This window comes from Osmerus eperlanus, chromosome 20 (genome assembly GCF_963692335.1).
Source record: "Osmerus eperlanus chromosome 20, fOsmEpe2.1, whole genome shotgun sequence".
In the NCBI taxonomy this organism is placed as follows: Eukaryota; Metazoa; Chordata; class Actinopteri; order Osmeriformes; family Osmeridae; genus Osmerus; species Osmerus eperlanus.
Genome location: NC_085037.1, coordinates 5,234,799 through 5,255,808, shown reverse-complemented (window position 1 = coordinate 5,255,808; position 21,010 = coordinate 5,234,799). Strand labels below are relative to the sequence as shown.

The 21,010-nt window shown below is 53.1% G+C and overlaps 1 protein-coding gene across 1 annotated transcript in view; it reads left to right on the top strand.

Annotated features, from left to right (window-relative positions):
• Nucleotides 1–21,010, top strand: part of trappc9 (trafficking protein particle complex subunit 9) — a 90,585-nt gene that overhangs the window by 42,721 nt on the left and 26,854 nt on the right. Inside the window, exons 17-19 of the mRNA XM_062446057.1 lie at nt 12,292–12,350; nt 15,050–15,192; nt 20,417–20,527. Of these exons, the coding sequence (XP_062302041.1) occupies nt 12,292–12,350; nt 15,050–15,192; nt 20,417–20,527 (313 nt within the window). The remainder of the gene's footprint in view (nt 1–12,291; nt 12,351–15,049; nt 15,193–20,416; nt 20,528–21,010) is intronic.

The following is a 21,010-nucleotide window of genomic DNA, read 5'->3' as shown; positions in this document are numbered from 1 at the left end:
GAGGGAAAGAGAGCAGAGCAGTCTGGGTAAGTGAGTCCTGGGGTGTGCTAGTTCATTGAGTTTAGTCTGGTGACAACCACTGTGACTCATTTTGTTGCACCCTGTAGAAACAGGCGGCTACCGTAGAATAGTAGTGGGTCTGTTGCAGACCACATGTGGAATCCGCAGGATGCAATTACAACTAGAATTGATCACATAGCTCTCCTACCAACCATGGATGCCGACTGTTACCCTAGTTTCCACTCTTGCTTGTACATGGTGCTATTTCTTCACAGACTTCATCCAGACTTTATCAGTGGCAGTATCAAAAACACTATATTGTACTTCATATAATATACGTACCTTCATATTTAACGGATACACTTAAATGTGTCTCCTTAACAATAAATCGTCAAAACGAAGGTTTTGATGTAAGGTTTCACTGTAACCAAGCTTCAGACCCAGGGTTTCTGCTGTGTGTGATGCCACAGACACGGGGTCATGCATCCAGTGACAGGTGAGTGATGGTGACAGAACGCTGTAATGATCAGTGAAGGGGTTCACAGCGAGGGTTGAAATCCCCCCTGCAGGCTTGTTAGCGAAGACGAGTTTTTGAATGGGTTCAATGGCCCATTGAGGACTCCGGTGTTGACATCTCAGTCGAGCTGACCAGTGACCACGATACAGGGCAGGTCCACCTGTGCCACCCGGAGAAGGGGCTCAGACCCCCCCCCCCCCCCCCCCCCCTGTGTGGTGGCCAGTCTGTCTGTGTGCTGCCTGGGATTTATTTATAGAGCGTTGTTTGGTTTCATCAAATATGGATGGAGGCAATTTTTCCACATGAAACGGAACTCTCTAGCTCACCAGACTGGTCTTTTGAGATGTTGTTTTACCGTCTTCTGTACGGTAAAGGATGTTTCTTGTCGTTATGTGATTAAATATAAATAGAAAACATTCCAGACTGGCCCATTGTGACTACACAGCTTTTCTCTCTGCCTGTGTTTACAGCAGAGTGTGCTGTGTAAAACGGCACGGGGTCTGATCCAACTTACTGCCCACGTCTCGCTGCAGCCAAACCCTTCCACGACACCGCCTCTGCCTCGGTACCTGCCCAGAGGTATGGAGGAACGTGTCACCGTTTTCAAGGATCAGAGATCTGTTTTCATGCCTGTGTTAGTCTATGAATTGCATTTCTTTCTGCTTTTTTTTCTTCTTCATGTGTTGTCGTGGGGATATACAAGGCCATTTCAGCAGAGAACCTCGGAGCTTGCAGATTGGTCCGATTACATTAGCTGTAGGGAGCAGTGGTATTTGGCTTGGAGTTCACCTGGTGAACTTTTCTAAGCCGTTTGTTATTACAACTCGCGCCTCTCTACTGTGGCACTGCGTGTTACACTGGTGATGCACAGCCTGCCTGAAAATGCCACGTGTGTGTGTGTGTGTGGTTGCCTGTGTGAGGTGGTTGCCTGTGTGTGTGTGTGGTTGCCTGTGTGTGTGTGGTTGCCTGTGTGTGTGTGGTTGCCTGTGTGAGGTGGTTGCCTGTGTGTGTGTGTGGTTGCCTGTGTGTGTGTGTGTGTGGTTGCCTGTGTGTGTGTGGTTGCCTGTGTGTGTGTGTGTGTGGTTGCCTGTGTGTGTGTGGTTGCCTGTGTGAGGTGGTTGAGGGTGTGCTGGCAGTGTGTCTGTGGCTGTTGACAGACGTGCACACGCTCGGATGATAAATCAGCCGTGACGCGTACTGCTGCCTGATCCCCAGAGACGCACAGTAAGCATACTTGGTTGACCTTTCGGCGCTCACTGTTACCCCCCCCCCCCCCTATTTCTTTTGTCTCGCCTCTAAATCAAGTGTGGCTGTGCTTTGGGAGACGTGTCATCTCGTGGGGGGCGGTGGGGAGGGGGGGGGGGGCGGGAACCTGTGCCTCATACCGATATCTGTTCACAAAAAGATTTGCACGTTGTCAGTGACTCAGTTGGAGACAGTCCACTAGCAGGGCTTGTTATCTGTTATCTCTCTCACTCCTCCATCCCCACTTCTCACTCTCCCCCCCCCCCCCCACACTCCTGCCCTCCTCAGGCCAAGTGTTTGTGCGCGTGCAGGGTGTGTGCACGCGTGCGAGCCGTGCGCGTGTCTGGTGTGCGGCGCTCCGCCGCCGGCCCCGTTTACGTAGCGCTCCAACGGCAGGGGGGGGGACTCTCTCACACCGTCGGAGCCACGGCGTTATTGTGACTCGGGCCTGCCGTGCCGACGGGAGGATGGGGATTAGCACGGCTCCTCCGGGGATGCAGGTGTGAGGCGGGGCGGGGGGGGTGGGGGGGGTGGTGGTGAGGGGGAAGAGTTGAGTGACAGCGACAGGAGTAGGGACAGAAATGTAATAATCCCACCTTCTGCGATTGCCCAATGAGTCAGTGCACGGCCGGCACAGGGGCCCCCCACTCATTCGGTTACCCTGCCCGTGAACCCATCATCCCAGGGCAGATGGCATCAGGGCCGTTCCAAGGGAAGCTGTGATATTAAACGAGCGAGGGGCCCCTCAGATGCCCGCCCACGCTTATATACAAACCCACAAATGATTTGATTTATTTACTTATTTCTTCCTTTTTGACCTGCTGCTGCTTAATGCCTTCCTCTGGAATAGGAAGTCTACTGGCTGCCTGGACGCATGACTCTGGGGGGCTGGGGGGCTGGGGGGCTGGGGGCTGGGGGGCTGGGGGGCTGGAGGGCTGGGGGGCTGGGGGGCTGGAGGGCTGAGGGGCTGGAGGGCTGGAGGGCTGGAGTGCTGGGGGCTGGGGAGCTGGGGGCTGGAGGGCTGGAGGCCTGCAGGCCTCGTTGGGGAGAGAATGAATTGCTGACCGTGCAACCGTCGTAGTTCTGATTTCCAGTAGAACTTTGTAGAGGTGCTGTTCTGTTTGGATGCGCAGTACCACATACGCAGTCATGATGTTCTTTGTTGGTCCACAGGACTGTTTGGAGTTGGGAGTAAAAACAAATGTCTGTATGAGTAATAGATACACAAACCATAGGGTGCAGTGGAGATACGACGGAACCTTTTGGGGTGGGCATTGATTCAGTGTGCCTCCGCCCTCGGAGTCTTCCGGGCCACTTTGTGTACCAGGAGCTTCTCAATGAATTGATGAATCCATTCATCCACCCCCCTCCCCCCAGCGCCACCCCCGCACCTCCCGCAAACTCCTATGTAAGCAGTTTCTTAATGAACGAGAGTGGCCTTCAATGGGCCGTGCCTAAGCCTACAGTGCAGGGCTTCCCAGTCAGGCTAGGCAGACTGCCACGGAGCAGGGGAGAGGGGGGGGGGGGAGGACAAGGGGGTAGCAAGCAGGGCCACTCTCTTCAGGCCTAATGAAGCTCAGTGGAGATGCAGGCTGCTGTGTCGTCCTCTTCAGGTGCCTATTTATATCCCCCGGCCCCCCCCCCCCCTCCCTTCCCCAGCACTGCCCCCCCCCCCTCCCCAAGCTCTGTACGATGTGTGACCAGCTCTGCTCACACATTCACATCCAGGCTCCTGACGGAGTTATTTATAACTACCGCTACCATCTCTGCTACTGTCTCCCTGCCTGCCAGCCAGCCATCCTACTCTGCCTCCCTCCCTCTCTGCCTGTCTCACTGCCTGCATTCTTGTCCCCCATCCTTCCTCTCTGCCTGTCTGTTTCCCTGCTTACTTGTCTGCCTGTCTCCCTGCCTCTGCACAAGTCTGCCTCTCTGTCTGTATGTTTCCCTGCCACTGTACTTGTCTGCCTGTCTGTCTGCCTGTCTCCCTGCCTCTGCACAAGTCTGCCTGTCTGTCTGCTGCCTGTCTCCCTGCCTCTGGACAAGTCTGCCTCTCTGCCTGCCTGTCTCCCTGCCTCTGTACTTGTCTGTCTGCCTGTCTCCCTGCCTCTGCACAAGTCTGCCTCTCTGTCTGTATGTCTCCCTGCCTCTGTAATTGTCTGCCTGCCCGGCCGTCTCTCTCCAGCCTGCCTGCCTGCCTGCCTAAGCGTGAAAGCGCTGAAAAGCAGGATGATGTTTCCTCGTCTCCGCTGAGCGCTCTGCCTGTTGACCGCCAACTCCTGGTTGAAGTGCAATGCAAAATGTTCCTGGCTTCCGGGAAAAAAACCTCTGTCGTTCTGTTGCAGAGCTCATATCTGGTCGGGTGCGTTTCATATCGAGTCCAACATGCTGTTAGTAAAAAGGTAGACTGTATTTCTGGAGGAAACAGTGCTGTTTTCCCACTAGTGTTTAATAGTCTGTGTTGGTGACAAATCCCCTCCCTCAGGCTTGTTCATGTTTAATTCAATATACCAGGTCTCCACCTCAGCGGAAGTCAAATGCCTCAGTTCTAGTGCTGCCAGCCCAGATGACAGCAAATATGAAAGCCACTGCATTTAGACCGAACATTTTCCCACCATTCAATTGGTGTTTTCATGTAGCGTTTCAACAAAATAGCACCAGACCATTGTTAACAGAGCCTTACAGCCAAATGTCTTCGTTTGATTCGTGGCTGAATAGTAATCCCGTCGTTGATGGATCCTTCTTCCAGTAAAGTGGAGAGTCTGGGTCTTTGGGCAGGGGCGGTGAGTGGGAGAGCGTTTAGGATATTTCAAATGTAAACTTAAAAAAAGTGTTGATAGGGTATTCATTTCAGTTTCTTTTTGGGGAGGATAGGGCGATGTTTGGCTTCCTGAGGGGGAAAACAGCGCTCCAAAACAAACACATCACTATGTTCTGGCCCGAGTTTGCTTGTTTTTAATGAACAGCATCATCCTCTACAGGCTACTGTGTGACCTTTAGATGAAACCATGTTCACAGTGTCCTCTCGACGACGTTGCCACCATACACGCGCGCACACACGCGCTCATGCACACGCATACACACACACACACCGTAGATCTCTAACAGTCGGGACACGTGCAAGCAGATGTGAACACGGCTCAAATACTCCCAAGGAGAAGCGCCGACCGGCCTTTCAACAGCAAGTAAAACGTCGATTTTAATAAGCATGTAGCAGATCGCAGCGTACGAAAGGAAATCTCCTTGATACCACTTTTCAAACACCACTGGTGTTATTTCCAATTACCCGGTTACCTTGCCGTCTCTGTTCTTCCCTTTCGAAAACGGCGATGAGCCGTCTGAGGCTTTCAATGCAGCAGCATTGGACGTTTTTTTTAAGCCCGTTGAAAACCAGTAGGTTATCAGGGAGGTCTTTCAGAGCGTTCCATCAGCTACAGGGCATTTCCCCCTGCTTTCCTTCGTCAATGGGAGAGGTTGGTGAGATCTGTCATGGCTCAGTGCTGTGCCGTTCTGTGTTCACGTGTTGATTCTTTTGTCCGGAGTCCTGCTCTCTCCTGGGTGATCTGACAGCTAGCTCCTCAAACACTCTGCCATGAGGATGTCAGTGTTATTCAACATGTCTGTCTCCCCTGACACATCAATGGAACACGTGGACAACACACCAGAGGGGAGTGCCTGGTGTGTGTGCACGTGTGCTTGTGCATGTGCCTGTGTGTGTGTGTGTGAGAACATGCATGTGTGGATACTCAGGCCTTTACAATAGCACCGGGAAAGTTTGTAAGCTATTCATGTATGAGAGAGAGAGAGACAAGGAGAGAGAGAGAGACAAGGAAGGAGGGAAGAGATGATTAAGCAGCTGACGATTGAGCAATCAGATGGCATCATCTCGTGCTTGCCCACAGCCCCGTCACCCTCCCTTCTCTCCCCTGGGATGGGTGGCGCTGTGCCAGCAGGTTTATTCCTCTAATCTGCTCACCTTAACCAGGCTGTTTGACTCACATCTACCTCTAATGGCTGCCAGCTGTACTTGGGGTCCCTTCTGATTCTGTACTTTGAGAGGTGGGTAGTGTACCGTCAGATCTCCCAGGATGCACTGCTGTCACAGGTAGCCATTAACAGGGAGTGGATTATGTGCTGGGAGGGTTTGCACAGATGTTCATAGCACTTCTCGACAAACACAACACACACACACACACACAGACATTCAGAGGTTCAATGTATGGTAAACACATCCACCCTTCCTGTAAAGCGCGCGTGTGTGTGCGTGTTCCTGTAAAGTGAGCGGAGCAGGCGCGTGGGGGACATCTGCAGCTGTCCTGGGGCTTCCCTCTGACGAGTCTCTCACCTGGGGTGAAGAGACCCGGCCTCGGCCCGGCCTCCAGGGGGCAGGTGACCTCCTGGGGGGACGACTCCACATCCAGGGAGTGCTTCTCCAGCAGGACCCATGTCAGGGAGGAGACCTCTCCCTGACCTGCTCCCTCTGTCCCGCAGGCCCCGGGCCTCACTGCTCCCTGTCTCTCACCGTCTGGCCTCTACACAGCCTCAGCCTCTAGCCTCAGACAGGGCCTTAGGCCCGGGGAGGCCTTGGAGAGACAGAGTGTGTACGCTTCGACTGTGTGTGTGTGTGTGTTCACTACTTCTTGCGGCGCACAGGAAAGCGGCGTGTCTGATTGCTGTAACAAGGTCTAAGTCTGGCGCTAGTAGCTGGGTGCTGAGCAGGTGCCAAGCACTGCATGCTGGGACAACAGCAGTTTGATGAGATTTGCCACAGGGTCACACACTCCTCCCATCTGCAAGGCACAGCAGGGGCCACCTGTGGCTATCTCCCTCTCACATCGGAGTAGTGTTTGTGTGTGTGTGTGTGTGTGTGTTAAGGAGGACCCACAGTCAGAATCTGGTACCATGCTCTCTGTGATATGTAACATACCTACAAACTCGCTCTCTCTCCCTCTGTCTTTGTCACCACCCTCTGTTTTATGAACTCCCCGCAATGACGGCCGCTTGCTCCACCGCTTTTATCTCCTCGTATCGCTTTGAAGAGAGTTTGAGTTCTGCCATGAAACAAACAAAGGTGTGTGTGTGTGTGTGTGTGTGCGTGTGTGTGTGTGTGTGTGTGTGTGCGGGCCCTCCCCCCAGTCTTCACAGGCTCTGGCGTGTGCATGTTGGTGCAAGCTCACAGTGGGTGAAATTGGAAGGGAACCGAGCATTTCATTATGCTTACTGGACCTCAATCCATGTGTGTAATCCAGTGAAGCAGCCCGAGCGTAGCTCCATATGCTGCTAGACTTAGGTCCTGGGCCCAGCTTCACCTCCACACACACACACACACACACAGAGCGGGCCCACACCATCCACAGATGATTACCCACCTACCATGGTACCCTGTCAGCACTGGCAGGTGTGCTGCTGCAGGTCGACAGCCTAGGCATCGTTCTCTCACTGTCTCCTTCTCCCCTCGGCACCCTGTCACACTCTGTGTGTGTGTGTGTGTGTGGCTCATGCACACATTTGTGGGATTTTGTGTGTATGCGTGTGTCTTTCTGTGATCATTGAATAGTTGTGTGTGTGTGTGTTTGTGTGCGTGCATGTCTGGCCGTGCATCACCACCTGGCTGTTTGTGTTCGTCCCCGGGCCCCTGGCTTAGAGAACAGGCGAGGTGTGGAGCCCTGGAGGGTTGGTCCCCTGGTCCTGCAGGGTTCTACAGGCATATACACACACACACAAATGAGCACGCTTTTTTCTCACTCTGCCTCTCTCTGTCTCTGTCTCTCTGTCTCTCTCTCTGTCTCTGTCTCTGTCTCTCTGTCTCTCTGTCTCCGTCTCTCTGTCTCCCTCCTCCTGCAACTCTTTTCCCCTCCTCTTTTCTGTTGTTCATGGTTTGAAACATGTCCACTGCCCTGGGGGGGGAAGAACTCTCATGTCACCACGGAGTTCTTCCGTGGCCCTGGTCTGCCGTCAGACTGTCCCCCCCCCCCGCTCTCGCTCTGCCTAAACAGATTACCCCCAAGTAAGTGAATTAGTTAACGCTCACAAAAAGAAATCTATTTTCGGGGACATGAATAGCTTCCATCATTGACAGGATCCCGGTCTGTTTCTGTCTATAGGGGGCCGTGCAAAGACACATGTGGACGCAGGTTGTAAAACAATTAGCGTCACGACACACACACACACACGTGCACACACTTCAACCCTGCTTTCAGCCTTCCCCACTGGAGAGGCGGGGGAGGGCACACAGCTCGCCTGACATATCATTATGCAAATGTGTGTGTGTGTGTGCGTGCCGTACGAGAGGAGGTGGAGAGCGGTGTTGTGGGAGGCTCTCTACGCCCCCGTCAGCCTCCAGCAGAGTGGTCGGGGAGGGGGAGGGGAGGCAGAGGGGACAGACACACCGATCCTGCCCCTTGATGACACAGAGGCAGCTAGGAACCTGTGAGCAGACCAGGCCCCTTGTGTAAGCCCTGACCTGGCTGGGGCCTGATGGGAAAGTGAGATGTGTGTGTGTGTGTGACGGGGCAGGGCATCTGGCAGGGCCGCCGGAGGCCAGATGGCCCTGATTTGTAGCCGTGCAGGGGCCAAATGGTCAGGCACGACTTCTGAGGAACAGGGGGGGGGGGGGGAGAGAGAGAGTGGAGGGAGTTGTACAGTATACTGGGCAGTACTGTATGTATAGCTGAACAGTATACCATATAAAGCTCGCCGCGGTGATCATACGCTACTTCTGGCGTGTTCTGCATCAGGAACAGTAGTGATGGAGTGGTAGATATTCCATCAAAGGGGTATCTTTCTCGCTCTTGCTCTTGTTTTTCTCTCCGCCTCTCCCCCTCTGGTGCCTCGCCTCAGTGATTCACAGAGAAACACCTAAGGTGGAGAGAATAGAGAGTCTGTGGAGGATGACAGAACTTAGTCTGGGCTTAGTAGAAGAGGAGGTAGTGAAGTTGTGTTGGTATCCTGGAATATTAACACCGCTTGTCCCTGGACTAGCTGGTGCTCTGGTGCTGGTGTAGGATATATGCAGGAGATACTAAGCATTGTTTTCCTGGTCCATTGGTACCCTTGGTTATCGCCTTTCTTTAATTGAATTTCTTCTATTCTTTGCACCAATATGAAAATCCATAACTGAGGAAAGATCACAGTGTGGTATTAGACCGTAAGGCCATGTTTTTATTACGGTCTCTCTCTCTCTTTCTCTGTCGCCACGGCCACTGGAGCTCTGAACTATAATTGCCTGCTTGAATGTGGACGGTACTTAGATTTCTGTCTTGCAATGCATTCTGTCTTACTGTAATTGAAAACGTCGAGTTTTCTTGATCGAGCATATCGACTCGCAGATCCCCATGTAGAAGGTGGTTAGAATGATGAAGTCTGGCCGTGATCAGCGACGAGGCCTGTTTGTTTAACTTTGGACCCGGTGTGGCTGTGACAGCGACTGAAAGTGAAATTAAGCTCTGCCTCGACATCCAAAACCTTTTCCGTCCAAATTGCTTTGTCTCTGTTTCTCCTGATGCAGCAACCATCCCTAATTACTTCTACGGGGGAAAAACGACCCGCGTTCTCGCTGTCACTGTACATTTCCCGCTATCTCAACGATATTTCGTAAATGGTTGAAACAGTCATGGGCGCTGCATGTTTTGGAGGTGCAGAGATTCCTCAGCCATCCCCGCCGCTCCCCCGCGGGCTGCCCCGCAGGATCGCTGCACTACAGAGATCCCATCACCGGGTCTAAATGGCCTGTCTGACTGGGGCTGACTGGCTGCTGCCGTGGTGCGCAGGCTTTTGGGGAGCGCCGCTCCGGGAGCACGGCTGACTGGAAGCCACTCAGGCCCCCGTGTCAATATTTCCATTACCTTCTACTTGCTGCAATAACAGTTTGGCTGACACCTCTTATCCTCCCACGCTCCCCACGCCTCCCCCCCTCCCCTCCAGCCCTAGCCAATCACAGCCAGCTGGGGTGCTCTCTGGGCCCGGAACCGGTCCCCTTGTCATAATGACTGCCTTGTGAGCTGGTGCCGGGCGTGACCTTAAAACGCTACGGGCGGAACTGTCAAGAGCGTCTCGTAAACGGGACTACAGTGCTGCCCTGCCGCAGGTGGTGTCGTCTGGTTGGATGGTGGGGGTGGAGGAGACAGGGAGGAGGGTGTGTGTGTGTGTGTGTGTGTGTGTGTGCGCGCAGGGGAAACCGCAATACTTCTACTTCTATGGAAACCTCGTCTTTGTTTTGGCAGTGGAGCTGTCTTGGCCTCTTTGCTGAACCTTTGTTGCTAACCTGGTTTATGAAGCGCAGGCAACAACTCTCCAATCAATACAGGCTTGTCCAGGGTCTGTGTGCTCTACTCCTGTGTGTTCTGGGATTATTGCATAGTCATTGCGGCTCGGCTCAACAGTTGGGGAGGACAAACTTTTTCTCTCTCGTCTCCATCTTCCTCATGAATCACCATGTACCCCCAGTGAGTGCAGAAGGAGTGCGATCATGCCAAGCTGTCGCGAGGCCGCAAATAGCATGGAGAGAGCTTCTCGGAGCGAGCGTACAGATGGACGGAACAAGAGGAATGTGAACTCCCAGCTTGACGGGAGTTCACATAGGTGTGTGTGTGAGATGTTCTCCGTGTCCATTCCCCTGGTTCCTGTCTCTCCCCTCCAGCTGGGGGGAGAATCAGAGTCATCTGGGGGAGCAAATGGCTTCCCTGGCCAACAGCTCACCTCTCCCGAGTCAGCCAGACACGCTGCTGCACCCCGGGTCAGGACTCATTTTCAGGACAATTAGGCACACAGGGGCTTCTGTTTCTGCCTCGGCAAAAAGCACACTGTCTCTCACGCCTCTCTCTCTCTCTCTCTCTCTCTCTCTCTCTCTCTCTCTCTCTCTCTCTCTCTCTCTCTCTCTCTCTCTCTCTCTCTCTCTCTCTCTGTGTCTCTCTCTCTCTGTGTCTCTCTCTCTCTGTGTCTCTCTCTATCTGTCTCTGTGTGTGTGTGTCTCTCTCTCTCTCTGTCTCTCTCTCTCTCTCTCTCTCTCTCTCTCTCTCTCTCTCTACCAAGTGTCCAACCACCTGTCTAACTAGCTTCAAAGAAGAAACACGCAGTGGTGAGAGCAGGAGAGATTAGAGGAAGAAGGAAGGAGTAATTGCAGCCATCTCCGCAATTTGCTTCACGTTCGTTCCAATTTGGCCTTCCAGAGAGATAATGATATTCCGCACCAGTGCCTTTTACCGCGTCCTTTGATGAGATGTTAGAAACATGCACTGCAAAATCTATTTTCCATCGAGGAGTTATTGCGTCTGTCTGGGCAGGATAAATACCGATTCAGCTCTCCCAGCCATAGGTTGGGTCTCTCTTGGTAACCATCACCTCCACCTGTGCTGCTCGCTCATGTGGGGGAGGGAAGAACCCAACGAAGGAGAGCGGGAGATAAGACACCAGATACAACGTTACTAATCCCCCGGCGGGGGAATGGGGTGAATTTTGATAAGTGAGTGAGAGAGTTAAGAAATGAGTTAAAGAACAGGCGAGAGAGAACGAGCGAGGGCCTGACTTCTGCGCCCCTGCAATCGGAGCAGTAGCCTGGATGCACGTAGACCTACAGCACAACCCAGACCCCCCCCCCACACAACCCTGCTAGCCCGCCATCAACTCCATCCATGCCGGGGCTATAGCTTCTGACAGGGGGAGCGGGGCTCGTGCTACCAGGGCAGGGTATCAGCCGGGTAGATGTCCTCCCACACATCTCTGATGACCAACACCCAGTGGGATTCGGAGCTGTTCACTGTTGTGGTCGGCACTCACAGTCACATCCCAAGTACCCACAGTGGGAACGGCTGCAGTTCGGGCTGTGATTCATACTACAGTGGACTCGGGCCCGCTCCTCTCCTGCCTCAAGCCCACACAGCTATGAAGTGCCCTCCATATTTGTTGAACACAAAGACGCGTGTGTGTGCATTCACATGCGCGCACACACACACACACACACACACAGTGTATCTCACTGGGTTGTAATAGCCTGTGGTCTGGTCTGTGGTAGCTACATTGCAGAGGGGATTAGTGTGAAGTCCAGGACAGCTGTTTAATTACCTCCAACAAAGGTTCTGGTGCCAAACAGCACAGCATCAGTCCAGATCTCCCTGTACTGAGAGAACGTTCCCCTCATTCATCTCTTGCGTAGCCCACAGTACTAGTGCCATTGTTAAGCAGAATCTTTCAAGTTGCGTCCAAGCCTGTTCGACCATGCATTCTTACCTTAGAAGGCTTGTTTATGGCTGTTCTGATGTGGGATATCTGTAGTCTGGCTGTCCTGGTACTGTGTGTATGTATGTATGCATGCTGTAGTTGCTGCTATTATTGTGGTCTCTGCCTTGCCTTTCCTCTGGTGGCTGCTTCTTGTTGCCCGTGACAGGGATGCGCTAGGGAGGAGCCTGGCTGTTTGGCTAGGTGTGTGTGTGTGTCAGGATCTTATCTCTGATCAGGACACACACACGCACAGGCGTGTAAGTACACACACACCACACACACGTTCATCCCAGCGTGTGTTGGTCCCCGCGTGCCAGAGGGGACATACGCAGGTCCCCGGGGCGGAGAGGCCGTGTGCGGTCTGCTGTCCAGGCAGGTGACGTGCGAGCGCGTGACGTTTGAACGCGGACAATGAAATATGCAGGGTCGTCTCTGGTCCTCGGCAGCCTGGTGTTTTCCTACGGGGCGCTCGGTGACCGTGCTGTCGGCCGCTCTGTTCTCGTCGGTGTGATTTGTCCCCCCCGTCCTCGTGACGAGCCCCCCCGCGGCCGCGCGCTCCGGCGAAATGAAGACGCGGCTGTGATCTCCACTGGAGGCGCGCGCGCGCAAAGCAGCTGTCCGTGCTCTCGGGGACGAATCGGAATGACAGACGGCGAGCGGCCGCGGTGGGTTTTTTCTCGGCGCAGCGAGTCGTTCTCTCAGAGCGGGCGGGGGGGGGGGGGCTGGGGAGGGCTGGGGGGGTGCGTTGTCATTCTGCCTGCATCAAGGACCAAGTCTTGTTCTGTGTGTGTGTGTGTGTGTGTGTTTGTCTGTGTCTTTGTCTGTGCCTGCCGTTGTGTCTGCGTGTGTGAGCGTGCACGTGTATTTGTGTGTCTGCGCGCGTGTGTGTGTGTGTGTGTGCGTGCGCAGGGCAGTCCCGCAGTTCTGCCTCCTCCCACTGGCCCATTCCTCTCACGCTCGCCTCATTACAGCCGAGGCTATTTTTAGCCCGGTGTGATTGAAATAGAGTCCTCTGGGAGAGCGGGCTGGGGATGGAGGAAGAGATGGATGGAGAGGGCGATGGGTGAAGAGAGGAGTGAACAGAGAGAGAGGGGAGGGGGGGGGGGGGGGGGGTCGGTCCAGTCTGTGAGGGATCCAGGCCGCTCCTTCTGGGCTCTGCAGCAGGCGAGCTGTCCTCCCTGGAGGGCCTTTAGCTCACTGCTACCACGCAGCAAACCTGCGGCACTCCCGACATACTAAAACTCCCCCTGTTGACCACTGCCAGTCTCCCCAGGGCTGCACATTGGTTAGTCTCTCCGTTTCTGTGTGGCCTGCATGCATCGTGCCTTTTAGGAGAGGCTCTCCCTGTCCCGAGTGGCCCAGAGCGGAAGGCTTGATTCAAGCGAGATTCTTCATGCGGCCGTGCTGCAGTGACGGCCGAGAAGCACAATGTCTGCCCGGGCTGGGAGGCTGACAGACGGCCGCGGCGCCTTGCTCGGTGTCTGAAATCAGCGCCCCGGCGTGCGGGGAATCCGAGCCTTTCAGACCGGATCAATTCAAATGTGATTCCGATCATCAAGTCAGGGCCGTTGTTATTCTGGGGCCTATTGGCTGTCTCTCTCCCCCGGTCAGACCAGCCTGACAGGCCCTTCCGTGTGTGTGTGTGTGTTTTTATTTTTTTCTTTCATCATATGATGTGTTTCATATGTTTTCACATTTTCACATCATATGTTTGTCACAGCTAGGGCATGGATATTATGGACAAGGTGGGTTGCCCTTTCAGTTGTTCTAATGCATAATGTGACTCATTTCTTGGCATCAGAGATTTAATGCCTTCATACAAATATGCTATTAAGGTGTCTGCTACATAGTAATGGCAATTTCTCCTCCCCTACCCTACCCTACCCTACCTTCTCCTCCCTCCCTCCCTCCCTCCCTCCCTCCCTCCCTCCCTCCCTCCCTCCCTCCTCCCTCTCCTCCCTCCCTCCCTCCCTCTGCCTCCTCTCCTCTCTTCCCTCTCCTCTCCTTCCCTCTCCTCTCCTCCCTTCCTCTCCTCTCCTCCCTTCCTCTCCTCTCCTCCCTCCTTCCCTCCCTCCCTCCCTCCCTCCCTCTCCTCTCCTCTCCTCTCTTCCCTCTCCTCTCATTCCCTCTCCTCCCTTCTCCTCTCCTCCCTCCCTCTCCTCTCCTCTCCTCTCCTTCCCTCTCATCTCCTCCCCTCCATACCTGTAGTGTGGTAGTCTCATTAGGCTGAAATTGGTTCAGTGCAGCTGTGCCAGACATTCATCCAGTGCACTCAGAAAATCATTCCACTTAGCCTCCCCCCACCACCCTAAAAAAAAGAGATAAAATGCGAAAATCATAAGGAATTGGCAAGTTTGTTCCAGAAAGAGGCGGCAACTGCCTCCATCAGCAGTATGTGAGGAGGGATGATGTACGCGGGCGGGCGAGGCACAAAAGGCTCCACCTCGGCCGCTCTCTCACCCCCCTTTAGCCTATTGGCTGAGTCAGCGAGTGTTCCTCCTTCCCATTAACTGTCACTTTTAATTTCCCCTCGCCATCCCTCGGATGTCCAGCTGCCCACCCTCCCTCCATCCATCCCTCCCTCCATCCACTCAGCTGTCTCTGAGTCACCACCTGCCCACCCTCCCAAAATGTAGAGCTATTCCAGAACACCCCCCCCCCCCCCCCCCCCCCCCTGTCCTTTCCTTTACCCCTCGCTCACTCATACAGCTCTGAACCAGCCAGGTCTTGTCCACGCCCCCTTCACATCCACAGTCCTGTACCATCGCAGCACCTGTCCACTCTCTTTCCCTTATTATTTGACCATCATGCATTTTTCACGGCGTTGATCTCAAAATAGCCAGCTTTTTTTTGCAGATAATGGGAGCTTACTGTATGCCGCTAAGTATTGGCTGTGACCTTTCACCTCAAACACACACTGATCTCTCTTCCACACCTTGCCAAGAGTCATAATATCAAAATCGTCTGTCTGCAGCCAATTGACCCCGCGATGGACCTCTGAATGATTTGTTTAATATTCCTCCTTCTCAGAGTCAGCTTGTCTAAATGGAGCTCTCTCTTCCTGCCCTGCCTCAGACTTTGGAGGCGGTGGTGAACTTCAGGTACTCGGGCGGAGCGGGCAAGGTGGAGGGCTACTACCGGGACCTGACCCTGGGCGTGCACGTGGACGTGGAGCCCTCCGTATTCTTCACCAGGGTCAGCACTCTCCCTGCCACCAGGTACGGAACACACACCCGGGGGGTGGGCGGATCTCTCTCTCTCTCGGCCTCTCTCTTTGTCTCTTAAGTCTCTCTTTCTGTCTCTGTGGCTGTCTCTCTGTTTCTCACTCCCTACTTTCCCTCCCTTCTTATCTGTTTCTCTCCGTACAGTATCTCTCTCTTACTCACTCTATACTTCCCCTCTCTCTGTCTGTTGCTCTCTTTCTCTCTCTCACTCCCTATTCTCTGTCTGTGACATCGTTGACACTTTATGAGGGAGTCAAAGAGATGGCATTTCCACTGACGGGGCCAGTCAGAAGCGATTGCGGCCTTCCTTCTCTATCCTTCACCCCACTCCCCCTTCTCTGTTTCCCTCTCTCCCCCCAAGTGCCAGCCCTAAAGACTGTGTGTGTGTGTGTGTGGGTGGGGGGAGGGGGGACTGGGTGAGGAAGAGCGATTGTACCCCAGTAATCGCCACTTGAGGTGAATCATTAGCTGTAATAATATCTGCAGTTTGGGCCCATCCGTCTGTGGCCCTCTCTTGATGGATCAGCCTGCGACCGGCATCTGCGTTGTCATCATCCTGTCACCAACCCCCTCCTCCCCCCGCTCCCTCTCCACTGTCACCGAGTGTCATTTATCCCCCCCCCCCCCGCGCATGCGAGCCTCCTGACTGTTCGGTCACAGCTGCTTCTTGGGGTGTGAGGTCGACGGGGGGGTGGTTATCACAGTGCTTATCTCCTGTTAACACCAAGTGCTGATTTTTGGGTTGTTTTGGGGGTGGGGGGGGGGGGGGAGTGGGATTGGGATTGTCTGAGTAGACCCATGATTCAGAGGAGAGAGAGAGAGGGAAAGAACTATGTGCCATGCTGCCATGAATTTCTGTTTCAAGGGTTGTAATGGACACCATCTTGTTCTAAACCGAGCTGTCATTCGATTAGGTGTACCTATTTAACGACAGGTGTGATTGGAATATGTTTTTCTAAAGCCCACTTGGGTTTCAAGCCAGTGGGAGCACTCTGTGTTATCTGGATTCAGACTGAAGTTAACCACTTTGGTCAGTGATACTATTTATTTTTCAAGGGCAGTCCTATTGAGTGCCCTCCACAGTTCACTAGACCTGAATGAGACTTTAAAGAATGCTTTGAAATAACTGAGTGAATGGAAACGTGCCCTTCTCTCTCCGAAGAGGAGCGGCCCTCTCTCTCTCCCTCTCTCCCCTCTCTCTCCCTCTCTTTCATTCTCTCTCCCTCTCTCTTTGATCTTTTTCTTCTCCTTTCCTTCTCTCTCTCTCTCTCTCTCATCTCTCTCTCTCTCTCTCCTCTCTTCTCTCTCTTCTCTCTCTCTCTCTCTCTCTCTCTCTCTCTCTCTCTCCTTTTGATGGTCTCCCTCGCTTCCCCTCTTGTTCTCTCCCACTCCTTTCCTGTCTCTCCCTTTCTTTCTCAATCTCCCCGGCCCTCTTTGCGTGGCCCAGTGAGCGATTAAGCCGGCCAGTTCAGCTCACTTCATTCCATACAGCCATGGCAGTCCTCTGGGGTGAAGGAAGGAGTGCGTGCATGGCTGCGCTATTGAAGCGAGGTCATTTGCCACCAAAAACGGTCTTTGGCTCGAAAATACCCCTTCATGGAGAAAGTAGATGAAAGTAGACAGTAGGATCACAGCATGGGTTGGGCACAGGGAGAACAATTATACTGACTTTAAAACTGCAGTTTTCACTTGGGAAAAGCTGGGGCTTCGACTCACTCACCTCCCACTAACACACAACAACATGCTTCCGTTTAAATCTCTTCTCTCTCTCTCTCTCTCTCTCTCTCTCTCTCTCTCTCCTCTCTCTCTCTCTCTCTCTCTCTCTCTCTCTCTTTCACTCTGTCTCTCTCTCTTTCCTCTTTCTTTAATCCTCCCTGCTTTCCCCCTTCCTTCCTGCACTCCTCTCATGGCGTATCCATTAAAAAGCCCGACATCCATTTGGAAAGGCTTGTCACCTTCAGTACCTGCCCGCGCTGCTCTCCACAGCGGAAGGCTGCGCCCGCTGTGCGAAAGGGGGAACCAGCGGACATCGGACCCTCGCGCGTGTGAACCGCCCAGACCTCCCTGGAAGTGTGCGAAACGTCAGGAGCCGTTCCGGCGTTGCCGGGGCCCGAGACGACGGCGTCGCCGGCAGAACGCTGTGTCTCTTCTCTCCCGGGCCTCTCCTTACCTCGCAGGGGGTTCTAGCGCCTCCCCCTTTACTGTCTCGCAGCGTCTAAAAATAGCACGGCATCGACAGCTCGCTAAATCCGAGCCAAACCTTATTAAGGCTTTGACGCTCACACAGGAGGAATTTGTTACGGATTTTGCCAAAGAAGACACCGCAAAATCTGCGGTTATTGATGGACACCAACAGATCGACCGGTTGTCCATGACCCATTGATTCCCCCCCCCCCCCTGTGTAGGCTGGGGGTTGACCCCGTTGACACTGTCATGCCCCACTGTGCAGCATCCTTTACCTCACAGCAGCCCACTTGTTGTCGTTCCAGTCGGAAACATGATTGGATGACAGGAGGGGGAGATTAGTCAACCAACGGCTCGTGGTGATTGGTCGGCTTCGTCCGTGCCGCGGCTCGGACGGCCTCTGCCAACTTAGCCGTTTGCGTCCATTGCATCTCGTTTGGTGGTCGATTCACAGGGAGGCATGCGGGCGCGCTATGAGAGTTTGGGCTTCATTCGGGGGGGGGGGGGGGCTGAAATAGAAGGGCCTGTTCATTAACCAGCCACTGTGGTGCCTATTCTTTTCCAGTCCCCCCTCTCCCCCCCCTCATCCTCCCGTAATCATGATGGGTAAAGGTCTCATAAGTGCATGCTTGGCAGTTATTATCTCCGCTTTTATGATTCATGCTCTTGTATCACAATGAAGGCTAATCCTTCGCCTATCACCCTCACACATGGTAAAGGAGCAGGGAGAATGTATTTATACACAACCACACACCCACACACATACACACACAGCCACAAAAACACACTTTCATGTTACTCAATAGGAATTTCAATACGCTCACGCTGAATCATTTACAATCACCACACCGAACAAGTGATCCAGTCAGATCTGAGATCAGTTCTGCACAGCCGTGAGGAACGTTGAGCTCTCGTTGGAATTTCGAATCCGGATTTAACCACTAAAATGGAGACCATTTTTTTTGCAAACCCTATCGGCTGGTTTGAATTATTTATTCCGCTGTAAGATCTGTGTGCCCTCCACAGCAGCTCAGCTGAGTTCTCATCCAAACCCAACTCCTTCACAGGAGCATTCCCATCGGCCCTCCGCTACATTATGCTAATCCACCGTTTCACTGAACTTTGTCCAAGGTTAGCAATTCAACGGGGAAAGGCACTGAAGGCCAGTGGCACCCTCTGCACGCACGCTAAATACACGCGGTCTTTACTCGCCAGAGTGGTGGTGTTAAAGCGGGGGCACCAAGAGAGCAGGAGAGTGATTGGCCTCCGTGTTTCGAAAACCCTGCTATCGTGACCGGCTGGCCTGATCGATCTGCCCGGCTATACACTCTGCCGTATAAATCAGGCCTGCCCTGGTCCTCCTGTTTAGCCATGTCCTCCAACCCAAGACAAAGATACAATTGAAGCAACGGGTACCCCTGTAAAAAAGAAACTGCTTCTAATTGCCCAGGCAGTTTGTTAGGGACACGGGAAAACTACACTTAAAGGTCCCATGACATGGAAATTTCACTTTAGGAGGTTATTTAACATTAATATGAGTTCCCCTAGCCTGCAATTTGTCCCGCAGTGGCTAGAAATATTGCTAGGTGTAAACCAAGCCCTGGGTATTCTTCACCGCCTTTGAAAAATGAAAGCTCAAAAGGTTTTGAAAATCTTCTCCGTATGTCGTCATAAGAGGGAAGGTTACCTCCCCTTTCTCTGCTTTGCCCGCACAGAGAATTTGCCCCACCAATGAGAAAATGAGCTGCGACCGTGCGAGCGCGATATTGTTTTTTCCTCGAGAGACATCCTTGCTTGCAAACAACCAAAGCATGGCAGTTAACCCCGCCTCTCTCCTCCTCATAGCATTTAAAGCTACAGACACAAAAACGGCACGTCCTGAGGAAAGCTCATTGTGGGACTGCTTGTAGTGGCTGTAATTCTGCACGAGGCTGAATTTCGGAGACTTCAGATACAGTATTAGGGGACCACTAAGGCTTATATAAAAGCATCCAAAAACAGCATGTCATGGGATCTCTAAGACTCCATTAACCCTAAGATGAAAGAGAAATGGAGCGAGAGAGAGGAACGGATGGAGAGGTGGTGGACATGAGGGTCAGGCTGTCTCTCTCGGGCCCTGGAAAGGTTTGCAGTGTGGAACTGATATCAGCAACAACTCGGAGGATCATCTCTATGTCCATGTCTATTGTTGTTTTTTGGTGTTGCTATGGGTAGACTGTACCTAAGTTTCCCTGCGTCAGTAACTTGGGAATGTTTTCTGACAGTAACATTGAAAGTTGGCTCAGTAGGATTAGTATTAGTATCATCATTGTTATTGCTGCTATTATTACTTTTATTATTTCAGTCCCTGTGCTCTTTACATGTGCTCTCGACGGGATAATTATTCTGTCTTGTTTCTGTTCTAAAACAACCTTGCCTTTTATCTGCTATTACTAAGGATAAGGGAGACTCAGGGTCTAAGTAACCTTTCCAAAAGGAGGCGTTTTTTCTCCTCAGTCTTGATCTAAATGGCAAATTGGGCCCTTTCAGCATCTGCATGTGAAAGGCTTGCTTCGAGGGGCAGGTCTGTGGTTGGCCTACCTGCTGACAGGACTCACCACCCTGATGAAAGGATTTGCCACCTTTTGATGTTGTGACAAGGACTGATGAGAGCTCCTCACTGTTGATCTCGGATGCATTTGCTAAGTGTGTGTGTGTGTGTGTGTGTGTGCATTGTGTGCATTGTGTGCGTTTGCTTGTTGTGAACATGCTCTTGGTTCTTGTATCTCCTAAATATAGCCATGCTGTAGGGCTAGATTAATTGCATGCATTATGTAAGGAATTACCAAAGGCACATCCATGAACAAAACATAGGCCTTCTACAGTATATATTACAGTACATAATGAGTGTACTAGGATTGTATGGATGCTCTGTTGAGTGTGAATTGAGATCCACGCATACTGAAGACTGGGCATTTATGTCTACAGCCCCTGTTAGTGAGTTGGACAGTGAATGCGGTTGTACTGGGCCTGACTTGTTCTGTGTTCTCCACAGCACGCGCCACTGCCATCTGCTCCTGGACGTGTTTAACTCCACAGAACACGAGCTGACGGTCAGCGCCCACAACAACCAGGACCTGGTGCTGCACGCCAGCGAGTGCCAGAGGTGAGCGGCTTCAAGGGGAATGAACATGACCCCACTCCTCACCCCACGCCATTACCCCCCCACACTACCACTCACCCCTCACCATTACCCCCCACACTACCACTCACCCCACGCCATTACCCCCCACACTACCACTCACCCCACGCCATTACCCCCCACACTACCACTCACCCCACGCCATTACCCCCCACACTACCACTCACCCCACGCCATTACCCCCCACACTACTCCTCACCCCTCACCATTACCCCCCACACTACCACTCACCCCACGCCATTACCCCCCACACTACTCCTCACCCCACGCCATTACCCCCCACACTACTCCTCACCCCACGCCATTACCCCCCACACTACTCCTCACCCCTCACCATTACCCCCCACACTACCACTCACCCCACGCCATTACCCCCACACTACCACTCACTCCACGCCATTACCCCCCACACTACCACTCACTCCACGCCATTACCCCCCACAGTAC